Raw genomic sequence first — 16,289 nt, forward strand, 5'->3', positions numbered from 1 at the left:
CAACCTGAAATAAGAAACACAAGAGGGGAAATTGTTATGTCACATATTAAGTCTAAGCAGTCTAGTAATATCAGTGATATGTTCTATGTAAGTAAGTAACTAAGTATTTCCTGTAAATATTTTTTTTTTTAAAGTTTTTGTCAGACAAGCTCAAAAATGACTAGACAAAGTCAGTAGATGATAAAAACATACTACTTAATAAGAAAAACTGAAGAGCTATATGACTTTTTGGCATGATTTGACCTGTATTTCAAATTATTCAAAGGAACTTTTAGAAAGAAGAATTATGGTTAGTTCAGTAGTGCCCACCTTGCCTCTTTCAGCTCATTCAGTTCTCAGTCTTCTCCTCGTTGTCTCTTCGGTTGCCTAATATTCACCAGCCTACCTTCAGAGAGAATCCAGACCTCTTTCTCAGTCACTAGTTTTGTAGATGTGATTTTATCATCAGGGGAGGGGAAGCATTTAAATTTACATCAGATAATGGATGATGAACTTTGTCATCAATATGAGGTTGACAACAGGCCAAAGTTAGAGTCAAATTTATTTGTAGAGCACATTTCATACAGAAAGTAACACAATGTGCTTCACAAGGCCAAGAGCAATACATGTATAATAAAATAAAATACAAACATACACGCCATCATACATAAAAACATACATACATACACACACACACATGTCGAGGACATAGACAATTTAAAGTGCATATAAATTCAGGTAAAACAGGAGCAGACATTTGCTCTAAAACGCAACATTAGTGTGTTAAGTCAAAAGACCAAGTTAAAAACAGCAGTAAAAATAAATGTTTTAAGTGTACTTTTAAAAGAACTAAGTGTTGGGGCATCTCTAATAAGCATAAAAACCAAATGCAGCTTCTCCTTTAGAGCGCACACAGGGAACAACAAGGAGACCACTGGCTGATGATCTGAGGCTTCTTCTTGGTTGATATGGCACAAGCAATTCCTTGATATAATGTGGAGCAGGGCCATTCAGAGCCTTATAGAAGTAGGAAGATTTTAAAATCAATTCTAACATTTACTGGAAGCCAATGCAAGGACTTAAGAACAGGTGTTTGTATTTCTTGGTCCTGAGCTCATAAGCTGTAGTCGCCTTATATTTTTTGGGGGGAGTCCAGAAAAGAGACCCTTGCAATAGTCAAGTCTGCTTGTGTCAAAGGCATGTTCCAATTTCTCAGCCTCTGATTTAGACAGAAAGCCTCTAATTTTTGCAACATTTTTGAGGTGATAGAAAGGTGATCTTGTGACATTATTGATATGATTAGTGAAAGTTGAGATCAGCATCTATGATTCCTGGCATGTTCTTTGCTCTCCAGAGAAAAGGAACTGAGGCAGACTGTAATATCTCGTCTCTTTGCTTTTGCACCTAAAATAATAACTTCTGTTTTGTCACTATTTAGTTGCAAGAAATTTTGGGCCATCCATGTATTAATGTCCTTAATCAGTCCCACCAGGATTTTGCGGAGTTTTTTTGTGATTATTTTGCGGCCAAAAATGCTTGATTTTGCTGCGGCTTTTCTCAAAAATTGCGATACAATTTGCGAGGTTTTATGTGTCACTCTAGCCACCGTGCAAGAGCATACACTGGCTCTGTGCTGGGAGTGGACCATCCTAACTTGGCTGCTCAGATAAGCTGGGGCAGTCCCGTTTATATCACTGAACATAAGGTTAAACTTGAGCTGTTCAACACGCAGCTCTACTGGAAGCATGTTGACTGCTCTAAATTCCTGAACCCCAAAATGGGTTCTGGAGGGAACATTCAGCATGTAAAGGATGACGTTGTTTTGCATTACCTGTAACTTATGTTTTAGCTTGGCTGACAATCCACTAAACCAGGCTGAGCAGGCGTAATCGAAATGACACTAACGCGGACACAAGCAGCTTTTTGATTCTAGTGTCAAACTCCCTGGTTTTATGATACAGAAACTTTAGTTTGTTTGCGCTCTTTAAAAGAACCCTTTACGCAATTTTGTCCCCTGAGAGGGATTGGTCCAGTGTTATTCCAAGATAAGTCATACTTGATCTGGACTCAATAACATCTCCTGCACAGGTTACCTTGATTTTCCATCAATTATTCCATACCGTTTTGATATAATTTGCTTTCAAAATTTGTAGGCTTAATATACAAAAAATGCCATAACTCATGAACACGTTGTGCTACCCAAACCAAATTTGGTACACATGTGCACCGATTAATTCTTTTTTTTTGGTGGTACTTCGCCCATACGTGGTGCTATAGCAACATCATCAGTTTAAAAGGCCATGCACATCCATTGTATTTATATCTCAGTCATTGTATACTGTACAATCTCTGTTCAAATTTCAAAATACTCAGCATGCCAACATGGTTGTTCCTCTTTGGTTCCTAGGACTGGAGAGGGCGAGTCAAGGAGATGTCTCAATGAGGAACTCTCCAAATTCATGGCCTGCCTGTGCTGATGAGATGTGTCCAATAAAGTATACATTTTTATAACAGTCTGTCTACATAAAATTTAAAAGACATCTAAGTTTAAAAGTACAATTCTTATTAGGTATGAAGTCTGTTTGATCTGAATGCACCAGTAGAGTGTTCAACCAATTGATTTCATTTAAGAGGGAAATTGGGAAGTATGGACCCTCTTCCTGTGGGTCTTCCCATTCTTATATATCACGGCTTCAGTTAAGGTTGGTGGCAAAATCCCATCTGTCTGGTCTTGTTCATACAATTTTTGCAAATAAGGTGATAAAATGTTGCTTCATCTCTTATATTTTTTGTCTGGGAGCCCATCTGGGTGCTTTGCCACTTTTGATTGAAGTAATGACATTTTGCATCTTCTCCTTACTCAGTTGTGGGAGATCACGTCCATCAGACCTCTGGTCTGCTGTCTTTTTCATTGATGTTGTCTGTTATGTGTTTCGTATCTCCTTCACTATGTAAAGCGTCTTTGACTATTTAGAAAAGCGCTATACAAATATAATGTATTATTATTATCTAGGAATTCATGCATTACTGAAGGTCACATGGTGCTCTTTGATGTGTACAGTCTAGTATACAATTCTAGAAATCTGTCATTAATGTCCTTGGACTTTGTCAGTATGGTACCATAAGCAGTTCTTATCTTTGTTCTTTGATTGTCTCCAAATTCAAAGTGTTTCTGTGTAAAAAACACTTTGCTTATTTTTGCAGATATTATTTTATTGTATTCATACTTAAGGGTTGCCTTTTATTTCTGATTGCCCTATGTTCTCATATAGTTATGTGTACCTAAACAACAATACAAGAATATTATAAACTCCAAATGAACTAACATTTAAATTAATTTAATTCTTGAGAAATTGTGACTGTGTCTGTATCAATAGCTTAGTCAAATTCAGAGTGACAAATATCCATGAAATATTACAATAAAATACTTCACTATCTCAATTAAAATCTCTATAAAAAGTTAACTTCCTTAAAATGCATAGAGCTCAAGGAATCTATCATGTGTCAGGCCTGTGAAGTACATTAAAGACTTTAATAGTGAGATGAACTTGAGGGGTTTCATTCCAAAATGCTGAAACAAAATGAAACAAATGAATGAAAACGACCCCCCCCAACCTCTAAACATTAATTTACATACCGTATTTCCTCTAATATTGGCCCGGGCCTTTATTTACCTCAACTGCAGAGGGTACCAGGCCTTTATTGGAAGCAGGCTTATATTAGAGACAGGCCTTTATTTCTAATTCCCTCTGTTTGATAAGTATATTTGCTCATATTTTAGTACGAAGCCTCCTTGTTTTCTGAACTGCTTCTGTTGGGGTTCGTTAGGTAGCCGTTTTTTTGTTACTGCGATGCATTACGATAATTACGGTAATCGACGACGGCATGCTCCAGAGACTTCCGCCGGCCGAGCCATCTTGTGGCACTTGTACGTTACTACAAACTACAGTTACAAACAGGCACCAGGACTTTACCGGTATCCACCGTTGTTTGCATGTAAGCTGAAGCTAACTGAAGCTAACTGAAGCTAAGAATAGAATCTATACAGTTATATCATATCGCCGTTTATTTCGATGCATATGCGCGAGCTCAGTCTACCTGACAGTCCTCTGTTCTGTCGGCGGAGAGAGAGACACAGACAAGCATGGAGGTTCCGGCCGGTGCCGATAGCCGGGCGCCGATGTGTTCCCGGTGATCCGGCCGAGATTTCGACGGGGGTCCGGGGCTTGGATCGGGAGGATCGATGCGGGCCGTGGGCGCGGTGGAGAGGACAGCGCCGGAGAGAGGAGACGGACACGGTCCAGCCATATACTAGGTTTTGACCTAGTCTTGTTTCCTTTGTTTTTTTCCCCGGCCTGTATTTGAGGCCGGCCTTTATTTGTTCGTGTCGACCACGCCCCCGGCCATTATCGGAGACCCGGCTTTTAATTGAGGATTAGAGGAAATACGGTATTTACAAGATACTTACATACTGTATATTCAAACACAAACATTGTGGATTGCTCTAATGCACTTTTATGTGGCCCAGGCTTTTACAAAAAAAACCAACATAAAATTCTCATTTTAAAATAATAGTAAAAGTATTTTTGGCATGGAATACATTTGACAAGAATTTGCGTATCTCTTTGGACTGCACCCCATAAATCATAGGGTTGAGGCCACCAGGAATTACATGAAACAGAATACTTGAGACTTTCCTTTCATATATATACTGTGGGAAACGATGGAGGGCAATGGGAATCATTCCACTGAAAAACATGATCAGATACAGGCAGAGATGAGTGCTGCAAGTCATCAAGGCTTTACTATTCAAAGACTTGTTCTTACTAGTCAGGCAGACAGCTGTAATCTTAATATAGGTGAGAACCATGCTGCCTATAGAGGCAGTAAGCAGAACCACACTGAAGGTGAGGCCATAGACGTTATTGATAAAGACACTCTCACAGGAGAGCTTAAACAACGAGGCATTGTCGCAGAAAGGGTTTGCGATCAGAGTCCTGCATCGGCTCAGCCGTATGGTCAGGCCGAGGAGAATAGCCACCAAAACAAAGGCCACCCCCCAGGCAGAAACAGTCAACTTGATCACCATTTTGTTACTCATGATGGTAGAGTAGCGCAGAGGATTGCAGATGGCCACATACCTGTCAAAGGTCATGATCATGAGTACTGTGTGACAGGCAGTGGCAAACAATTGTGTGGTGAAGGCCTGGACCACACACTCATAATAGCTGATGAGGCGTTCAGAGGGAGGCACCAACATGTCTGTAAGCAGCCGGGGCAGCATGTTGGAATTGCCAAGGATGTCATTGATTGAAAGATTACAAAATAGGAGATACATAGGCTGGTGAAGGCTCTTCTCAATGCACACCAGGACTACAATGCCCACGTTGGCAAATATAATAAATAAGTAGGAGAACAAGTAAAATAGAAAGACAGGGTACATGGAGTCTCCTTTTATCTTGAACCCCTCCAGCTGGAGTGTGAAGCTGTTGTAGGTGTAGTTTTCCATCAACCTGAAACGAGAAAAACAAGAGTGGATATTGTTATGTCACGAGCATGGGCGGAAATTACGGGGGGGACAGGGGGGTCCGGACCCCCCCCTTCCTGGGAAAAACAGAGAGTTGTCCCCCTTAATATATCATTGTAAACATAACTATATAATTTTAAATAATATAATAATATGCATTGAAAGCACTTGTGCTAATTATAGACACAAAACAATGCGTTTTTAAGTTTCGAAAGATTGTGCCCCCCCCCCCTCTCATATGCCTCACAGTGGTTTGGTCCACTGCCTACCTGCCTCCCCGAACCCCCCCACACACACATGAACCCCCACACACACACATGAACCCCCACACACACACATCAGCCCTCGGTACGAGTGTGTGTGGAGGATCCCTGGAAGTGTGTCAGTGGTGGCAGACCTCCAGTAAGAAGCTGCTTCGCAAAGGTTAACTTAAAACAAAGGATGTGTCAGACATTTTTCTTTACTTCTACCACTCAATAGAATAAAACACATTCACAGTTGTAACCAGACTACATTTTGTTCCGTTACCTCGCGGTTGAATCTCGTGCGTCAGCGTGTTGGTACGGAGCCGCGTCTCCTAATGCATGTGTGTGTATGGAGGCAGGAGGTCTGTCCACAATTAAAATCCTCATAACTCACTGAATTTTCGACCGATTTTCAAGCGGTTTGGTTTGTTACAAATACCAGACATGTATTTATGATACAGGATACTTGGTTAAATTAAAATGCGGGTTTTCATACCAAAATTATATTTTGTAGATGGTAACAGTAATATTTCTATAATATAATATTTAAGATTAACTTACCCTACGTAATTAGGTTCTAAGTATATTCTTTTTTTCTTACTGCATGTAAAATGGCTGCCACTACTTTTGTTTATAATTCTGGAAATAAATGAAGACTCGGGAAAACTAAATTTAATTAGGCATATATTAGCTTTAGTTCAGTTAATGGGTGTTGCATCTCACCTACTACTGCAAATAACCTGCATACTGTGTGTGTGTGTGTGTGTGTGTGTGTGTGTGTGTGTGTGTGTGTCTATTTGTCAGCCAGCCAGGTCAGTTAAAATGGCAGAGAAAAGAAAAACAGACATTCGATCATTTTTCAGTGCACCGAAACGCCAAGTAGAAAGACCCCAGTAATATCAAAGGCAATTTGATAAAATCTTCATAAGAAAGGAATGAAGTGCTTATGGAAATGTTTCATAATGGACCTCTATATACATTTAATACAACAGTACTTTTGGCGGCACCTTTGGTGTCCCCTTCAGGAACTGCTCTTGAGAAATGTTTCTGTTTATTGTCCCCCCCAACAGTGAAATGAAATATCCGCCCTTGGTCACAAGGAAAGTCTAGGCAATCTCAATATACGATATCAATGATATACTCTATGACAAAGTAGCACCTGTAAATCTAAACAAAAGAGTCATTTAAGCTTTTGCCAGACAAGTTCAAAATAATAAAAAACTTACCACTAATAATAGGAATTCAACAGAGCCCACTTTGCTTCCTTCAGCTCAGTCAGTTCTTGGTCTTCTCTTTGTTGTCTCTGCGGTCACTTAATATTCACCAGCCTACCTTAAGTGTGAATCAAGACCTGTTTCTCATTCACTATTTTTATAGATTTGATTTTATCATCAGGGGAAGCATTTTACTTTGCCTCAGATAATGGGTGATGTAACTCTATGTCATTAATATGAGGTTCATGGTAACTGACAACAGGCTCTCCAGGTGTAAATAAATAATAAACGATTTTATTGTGTCAATAAAGCTAATGTACTATTAAATTCCTAGAGGTGAGGGGCTAATGTACTGTAAAATGCCTAGAGGCCAGGGTGTCATCTAGGCTAATTTACAGAGTAAGGTAAAGGGTGGGAGGGTTTCATTCAAAAACACGTTCTACATTTCTACATTTTTTTGAAAAATATTTGAATTTTATAGGCTATATTTATAATAGATTTACTAGATTTACTATATAGTTCAAAAATAATAATAATAATAAACTTTATTTGTAAAGCACTTTTCAAAAACAGGAGTTTACAAAGTGCTGAACAGATTAATTACAATAATACCTCTTTATGAGTTTTACTTCATGTCAGCAATCATTTTGTATTAATGGTTCTAAATGGTGGATATTTTATTTTGACACAACTCTTCACTTAGTAAGTTGAATTCAAAGGCTTTTAAAATGAGTATATGGGACATTGCTATATGAAAGGCTCTGTACTTAATAAGTAATCATATCACCGAAATGACTTTTAGGGATATTATGGATTCACCCCGACCGCCGCCGCGTCCGCCGCTGGTGCGTCCGCCGCAGATCCTCCATGTGAACGGGATAACTTGAACAGTTTTAAGAATCTTTTCAAATTTGGACACTGATGACCCCTAGAGGAAGAACTCTTGATTTTGATGTGTTTATGATTATTATAACTATTATTAATTAACTGATTAAATTCATGTCCATGCTATTTGGACCCATATCTCACCAACGTTGCATTATATTGTATTGGTGTGTGTGCATTGACTTCCGGCATGATGGCGCCTGTGTTTGGCTTTGCCGCTGCCCGCCCATCCGGTGTGGTCCTACCTATCCTATGTGTCGCTGTGTTTGTTCCTGATGTATCCGCTGCTTGGGTGTATGACCGCCAGACCCTTCTTGGTATTCGATCATCCATGTGGGATTTCTATGGCACGATTCCGTGGGATGGTGTCTTCCAACCCCCGTTCTCTCGGGCCTTCATGCCACTCCCTTGCCAGCCGTATGGAGGCCGGCCTCACCGAAGCTCCCGCAGACGCCGGAGGAAGCGGGGGAAAAGGGCCGGAGTACAGGTGAAGCTGCGGAGGCTCTGGAAGCAAGGAGTTGCTGTAAGTCCAGGCTGATCGCTGTATATGGGCCTTGTTCTGCTCCATCTGTGCATGGACCTCCCCTGCCCTGGTTGTCTGTGGATCTTGGCGTCAGATTCTCCTGCCTCCGACCTCCGACTGCTTTCCCCCCGGTGAGACGTTCCTTGGATCACAGTGCACGGACTCTCGGTGCTTGCGCCCCTTGGCTCGGGCCTCTGCTGTTGCTGGTGGTGGATCTGTGCCCTTCAGGATGGCGCTGATAAATGCCCACTCCATCACGAATAAATCTTTCATACTGAACGATTTATTAATCTCAAAAGACTTGGATTTCCTGTTTCTGACAGAGACTTGGCAGAGGAGCATGGATTACGGCCCCCTAATCGAACTGTGCCTGTCGGTTTGTACTTTTATCAGCACTCCCAGGACCTCGGGCCGGGGTGGAGGACTCGCTGTGGTGTTTAGGAGCTGCTTTGCAAGTCGGGACGGTGAGCACTGGGTCTTTCTCCTCGTTTGAACTGCAGATGACCAAAGTTGGTCATTCAAATCCGTTTTATTGTATTTTATTTACCGCCCCCCTGGTTCAAATTGTTCTTTTATGTCTGAATTCAGTGATTTTTTTTTATCCTCTATCATTAGGTTGGACAGAGTTATTATGGTTATCACTTCATTCTGATCGAAAGGCTTAGGCAGTGGGTAGGTGTCTCTGGGAGCGCCCTGGACTACTCCTATCTCTTGGATAGGAGTTTTTCTGTGTCGGTTGGTCCCTACATGTCTGCAACTGCTGCCCTATCCTGCGGTGTGCCCCAGGGTTCTGTTTTGGGTCCTATCTTATTTGCTTTATATATTCTTCCCCTAGGACTGATTATTAGCAAATTTAAAGGTGTTTCTTATCACTGCTACGCTGATGATATTCAGCTGTACATCTCTTTTAAGCCAGATAAGACTGACAAACTGTCTGTTTTGCACGATTGTCTGATTTCCATTAAGGACTGGATGGCTAACAACTTTCTACAGCTTAACGCAGAAAAGACTGAGGTCCTTATTATTGCTTCAGACAGTATCGTTTCCAAGGTTGCTCAGTGTATTGGGTCCCCTGTCTCAACTACGGTGTAACCTTAGAAATCTTGGTGTTATTTTTGATCAGGCTATGTACTTTGATCAACATATTAGGTCATTGACCCGTACATGTTTTTTCCATCTAAGAAACATTGCCAAACGCAGGTTTGTTTTGTCACAACCTGAGTTAGAGATGATTATTCATACCTTTATATCATCCCGCCTGGACTACTGTAATTCCCTTTTCACCTGCCTCAGCAAGTCATCCCTGGACCATCTACAAATGGTCCAGAACGCTGCTGCAAGGCTGTTGACCAGGTCCAGCAGGACGTCTCACATCATACCCATCTTAGCTCCTTTACATTGGCTTCCCATCAAGTTTAGGATTTAAGGTTCTTGTAATCACATATAGAGCCCTGCATGGTCAGGCACCTGTGTACATCTGCGACCTGCTCCATCCCTACATTACCAGCAGGTCACTTAGATCTTCTGACCAGGGCTTACTGGTCGTCCCTCGCTCCAGACTCAAAACAAAAGGTGATCGAGCCTTTGAAATTGTGGCTCCTAAACTGTGGAACGCTCTTCCACTGGACTTAAGATCTGCAGTCTCTGTTGACACTTTTAAAAAGCAGCTAAAGACTCATCTCTTGTGAAGCACTCTGTGACTTTGCTCTGTGAAAGGTGCTATAAATAAACTTTACTTACTATTGAAATTTGAGAATTGTTCAGGCAATTATGGAGATTTGTATGAAGTTTATTATTAATAAAATAGTTAATTAGTTACATTGGTAACACTTTACAATAAGGGTACAATAATTAAGGGTTAGCTAATGCTTAATAAGCATTAACTAACCCTTAATTAACAGATAACTAATGTGTCTGGCAATCATTTACTAATGGTGTTCATGTTAACTAAGGTATTAATTTATACATTATTTAATAGTCATCTTTATAAACTATTAAATAATGTATAAATTAATACCTTAGTTAATATGAACACCATTAGTAAATTACACATTAGTTAACTGTTAATTAAGGGTTAGTTAATGCTTATTAAGCATTAACTAACCCTTATTAAGGGTTATTATTGGCCATTATTGAATGGCTTTTATTACATATGACTGAACTTTGAGGATTGGGGAATTTCGGGGATATACCCTTGCTGTCGCCCCCAACAGCATCCTAGTTTATGTAAATAGTTAAGATAATTTGATTAGTTGTACGGGTGATTAGCACAATTTGATTGACCAACTCGTTTGATCATCGGATGTCATCCCAGCAATAACACAGAGGAGAGACACAAGCAAGATTTTTTTCTACCGCTAGTAGATGCCGCATTAACCAGTTTAACAGAGAGATTCACACAGCTGAATATTTACGCGGATTTGTTTGGATTCCTATTCAGCATTAATGAGATGCAGACAGCAATCAATGACAACATACTGAGTGACAAGTGTCAACAATTTGCTGAAAAACTGGGGGACATTGATGCTGATGACCTGAGTCTTGCTGTCAAAAGCTATCCCAGTGGCAGGCCCTGTTCACCCTTTGATACGCTCAACTACATTTACCGAGAAAACCTACTGGATGTCTACCCGAATCTCAGCGTTGCCCGGCGCTTGTTGCTGACTGTGCCAGTAACAGTGGCCTCTGCAGAGAAGCTTTTCTCTACTCAAACGGATGAAGAATTATTTGCGCTCTACAATGTCACAGGACCGTCTGAATGGAACGGCTGAAATTTCAATTGAGCATGAACTGTCTCGCAAACTGGACTACTCCAAGATTATCGAGGACTTCGCCGCGGCCAAAGCGAGGAGAGTCCACTTATAATGTTGAGTCAGTCAGCATTTATTTATCTTGGTTATTTGGTTGACTGAGGCTACATGTTGGCTTTGTGTGCCTCTTTTGGTGGGCAGCAGTTTCATAATTTTTGATGTTGGTGATGCTGGCATGATGAAATAGGCTAGTTAGAAAACGGTTTGGATTATTATAGGATTATTATAGTGTGGATTATTAGACAGCATTTTCTTCATTTGATATTAGTATGGTGATGTTGACATGGTGATGTGTTGGTATGGTATCATTTGGAATAGTTGATAAAAAAAAAAGTTTTCTTTCCCTTGTCTTTGGGAACGTGTGAATGGGCGCCATTTATAGTTTTGCCCAGGACGCCTGGTTGGCACGCGCCGGCGCTGTGTACAAGTATCCTAGATGTGGGTCATGAAGCCTCTTATTTTTATTCAATGATTTTTCACCAGTCTACTAGGGTATCATATGCATTGAAGATAGCACGGGAAAAAGATTTAAATGTTGTATTTACAGAGAAAGAATGGGACAATATCTGCAAGAATAATAAAAAAATGTCGAGCAATATTAGAACTAGACTCATTCAGTGTAAGATTCTAACTCGCTACTATTGGACACCATCAAGATTACATAAACTGGGGTTTAAGGATACTGCTAACTGCTGGAAGTGTCAAAGCTCTGTAGGAACTCTAGTACTCTGGGAGTGCCCTTTAATCCAGAACTATTGGCGTCAGATACATGATAGGGTTCAGGAGATTACAGATGTTCATTTTGATTTTTGCCCAACAATGTATATACTTACTGCCGACGCTTCGAGTTTCCCGGGGACACGGTTCCGGCCAGTGCCGATAGCTGGGCGCCGATTTGTTCCCGGTGATCCGGCCGAGATTTCGGCGGGGTCCCGACGCCGATGCGTCACCGGGTGTCCCCGATAGGTACGGGCCGTGGGCGCGGTGGAGAGGACAGCGGCGGAGAGAGGAGACGGACACGGTCCAGCCATATACTAGGTTTTGACCTAGTCTTGTTTCCTTTGTTTTTTTCCCCGGCCTGTATTTGAGGCCGGCCTTTATTTATTCGTGTCGACCACGCCCCCGGCCATTATCGGAGATCCGGCTTTTAACTGACTACCGGCCACTATTAGAGGAAATACGGTATTTGGGTCAGGGTCATAGGCACAGTTTGACATATCAGCTTGGGGGGGCAAACTGCATGAGGAACATGTCGAGGTTAACTCTCCTTTATTGATAGGCACTGGTTCAATACGCTTTGGCTGTTGAATAGAAATTTATAACACAGAGACAAAGAGAGTAATTCTCTCTCTTTTATTTCTTATTATTCTCTTTCTTATTCTCTCTCTCTATAGGAGAAATCACCGTGCTCACCTTTGCTTTGTTTGGTGCGTAAGAACCATTCAAATGTCTTCAGTGGAGAAAGTGGTTCGCACTCAAAGAAGAAATACATTTTCCAAGACAAAAAAAACCCTGAATATAATGAGAACTTAAAAGTTCTCAAAAACTTATTCTCTCTCTCTGCCTGTTGTGTCTTTGAACCAATAACCAGCAGCCATGGCTTCCTCAGGATGACAAGTTAGGACAAAGCACAAAGTGCTTGTCGGTTAGTAGATCAGAATCAGCACTTTTTCTGCACACAACTGCATTAACGCCACCGCAAACGCTTAGTCAATATGTGTTTCTGATGATAAAGTGGTATAAATGTGCACTATTTTCTTTGCCATTCATTGTTTGCAGATCCAATTCGATTTCTGAACTGCTGAGCGGTCTGTTTCAAGCCAGCAGTGTCATGTTGCTTGAGATGTTGCTTGGTGAGATTGGAAATGTATTGAGATAATTGAGATATTGCAGAGTAACCTTAACCCTAACCACCTACTCTGCAATATCTCAGTCAATAAATTTGAAGTGTAGGTGCAATGTTGCGGAAATGCAGGTAAAAAGGTAGATGAGTATAGGTCTTCAGTGATCAGTGTTGGTTCTAGGATATTTTTCAACAAAATATCTATGATGGCAGGTGTCAACTTGACTCCAATTACATACCGTCCTCACCCTCTCCCCTTTCCTCTACCCAAGCTATATTCATGAATAACCTCAACAACCCTAAATAACACCAAGTTTGTTACATTAAGTCCTGTGAAAAATTGGCTGATTAATTGAAATCATTTTTCTCTCCTGAAAATTGGTGTTTACAATATTTAAGCTTCTACCACCCTCACTTTGATCGGTTTCACTGCATGAATCAGAACAAAGCATCTTTTTATTCATATTGTGATGCAAACAGTGCAGCATATTTGTCCGACAAGAAATTACATGAATCGACTGATGAGAAGTATAACGGTTAACAAAAAGCACAATAGTTGCACAATAGATCTATTACACTAACATTTACAGCAGAGCAGTATATAGCTTACACATGCGGTGTATATAACTTTAAAACAATTACACTTATTTTAATGTATACAAGTAAGTATACTTATTTCAAAATTGTTCAGGTCATTAGCGATATAATCATCTGAAGGGATTGACCCGCTGCAGCTGTTTGGGTGAGACTCGTGTGGTGAACTGCTTGATGATGCTTGTGCGTAACTCTCTAGTGACCAGACCGTAGATGATGGGGTTGATGGCCGGTGGAACAAGGATAACCAAAACGCTAAAGAACTTCTTGATGTTCTGGGAGACTGAGGGGAACCTGTGGCCCACAATTATGATTGCCGAGGCGATTTCATATAGTACGTACACAACAAGGTGTGGTGCACACGTCTGAAAGGCCTTGCTGCGGACGCCATTGTCACTCCTGCCTTGTTTTATGCAAGCATGCAGGATTCTGATGTAGGAAAATGCGATGATGAGGAAGGTGCCTGTGCTTATACACCAGGTCATGCACAAGCCTAGAAAAAGATAGAAATCCACAATTAGCTTTTTGGTTGCAGTTCATGTAAGTTTCCCATCACTCATTTTGTCTAATTCACCCTCCATTAACACTGCTGACGACTCTTTCTTGAATGATGTACAGTTCAATAAAATGAGTGTATTTTAACTCAAAACTCATGTAACTCAAACAGCATTCTGGCAGACCATTTCTTGTGCCAGGAAACGGCTCAAAAGAGTAAATTTTTCATATAAATTCTTTCAGGTGTGAAGCAATAATGCAGTGGTGATAGCAAGGAGGCATCATTAAAATAATTTTAGTTTAGCTGGGTCATGGATCATATCTTCAGTGAATATCATCATTATCTGTCTCTAGCCTCTGATCGTTATTTCACATTAGGAACTGACCATAAATGTTGTTTATGGGAGTGGGCCCACAGGCCAGGCTCAGAATGGAGCGGTTGCTGCAGTAGACGTGCTTGATGGTGGTGCCACACAGGGGCGTGCCCACGTTGAGGGCAAAGAGCACGCCGATACAGAGCAAAGCAACCAGCCAGGCCAGGCCGCAGCAGAGGAGCAGCCGCGCTGACGTCATGATGGCGTGATACCTCAGCGGTTCACACACAGCCATGTACCTGCAGAGGGAGAGGAGCATCAAACACAGTATCGTCGCAATAACCTCGTATCTCCAAACTGTCGAAAGGCATGAAAGACAGCCTTGTTTTCAGCTTGACCGCCATGTGAGTTTATCCAACAGGTTATGATAGGGTTTCAACAGCCCAAGGGTCATAGAATTTTCAATTTTCAATTTTCAATTTAAAGGATACGGTTGGTGTTTTTAAATACGTTTCTTATCGTCAATAAATCCTAGGAAAATAACTAAATCAACAATGCGTTTGCTCTACTCCCATTACTTTCTGACTCCCCACGTTTCCTTTTTAGCCTAACAAATTCATTGCTGATTTTGTTATTTTCATAGGATTTGTTGACGGTAAGAAATGGATTAAAAAACACCCTTATCATTTAAGTTATAACATGAAAATCAACAAAATTAGGAGGTTGATATGTCAGTTAACAGGTAGATACTGAAGTTTCCTGTAAACTGAAACACTGGACATTTGGAAACAGTAAAAAACAGGATAAGGGAAGAGGATTACCTGGATTGGGTTTGTGTCATCTGAGTCAACATTTATTTATCAAATGAATAAATAATGAACAAACAAAAAATAACCAATACTAAACATAAATCTGTGACTAATTTTCTCACAACATGCCCGTGCATTGTGATACCTGTCATAGGCCATCGCAGCAAGAATAGTCTGCACCGCAACACCGTAAATGTGCACAGACAAGGCCTGGGCGATGGCGGTGATGTAGGGGATCCTCTTCTGCCCCGTTAAGAAATGGATCATGAGGCGGATTAGCACGGCCGTGCCTCCCAGCAGGTCGCAGGCTGCTAAGTTACAGATCATCACGTACATGGGTTTGTGCAGGACCCTGTCGGATATGATGATGCTCGCCACCGCCCCGTTCCCCAGCAGCACCACCATGTAGTTGAGCAGAGCCAGGAAGAAAAGTAAAGACCCCTGGCCTTGTGGTACATGGAACCCCTCCAGCTCAAACACAATAGGCTGTTTCAGAGGTGTTACCATGGTTACGTTCTCCATCCAAACCAGCAGAGCTGTAAAAAACAAAATATAGGAGATGATTGGAAAAGCCTTGCATTATAAGATGGTTTGTTCATCTCATTAATTAATATATCACTGCTGTTCAAATATCACCTAAGGTGATATTTGCTCAACCTGTAATGGACCATGTAAACCTGAAACAAAATTGGAGTTTCATACGACAAGTATATGATATGTGATATGATATATGACATGATTGGCCTATGGCCTTACATTGCTTTCCTTTAATACCCTTTATCTTCCTTTGTAAATGTAAAAATAGTTAACTACCTCATAGTAGCTACAATAAAACAGACAACTACAGCTTAATCTCAAAATGTCTCATTGCAATTAAAATTCAACATTTCATATAGCAAATAACACGGAAACCTAAACCCAGAATCCATTGTTATAATTGCAGCAATACCCTCAGTAAATGAAAGGAGAAAAGTTGAAGGTGAGCTGTGCTGCTGTCTGCCTGTCTGAGCAAGTTGTGGCGACCTTGAGGAGGCGTCTCCTTTTATGTGTT

The 16,289-nt window shown here is 40.9% G+C and overlaps 1 protein-coding gene across 1 annotated transcript; it reads right to left on the bottom strand.

Moving 5' to 3' along the window:
• Nucleotides 1–4,537: 4,537 nt before the first annotated feature.
• LOC144538339 (uncharacterized) lies at nucleotides 4,538–15,811 on the bottom strand (the record flags this gene model as incomplete). The annotated part of the gene is made up of 5 exons (XM_078282398.1): nucleotides 4,538–5,519; nucleotides 8,287–8,576; nucleotides 13,752–14,113; nucleotides 14,502–14,728; nucleotides 15,384–15,811. Coding segments are annotated over 5 exons (2,289 nt in total), but the record flags the coding sequence as incomplete, so codon positions are not given.
• Between the last annotated feature and the right edge of the window lie 478 nt (nucleotides 15,812–16,289).

The sequence above is a fragment of the Centroberyx gerrardi genome, unplaced genomic scaffold, assembly GCF_048128805.1.
Source record: "Centroberyx gerrardi isolate f3 unplaced genomic scaffold, fCenGer3.hap1.cur.20231027 Scaffold_440, whole genome shotgun sequence".
In the NCBI taxonomy this organism is placed as follows: domain Eukaryota; kingdom Metazoa; phylum Chordata; class Actinopteri; order Beryciformes; family Berycidae; genus Centroberyx; species Centroberyx gerrardi.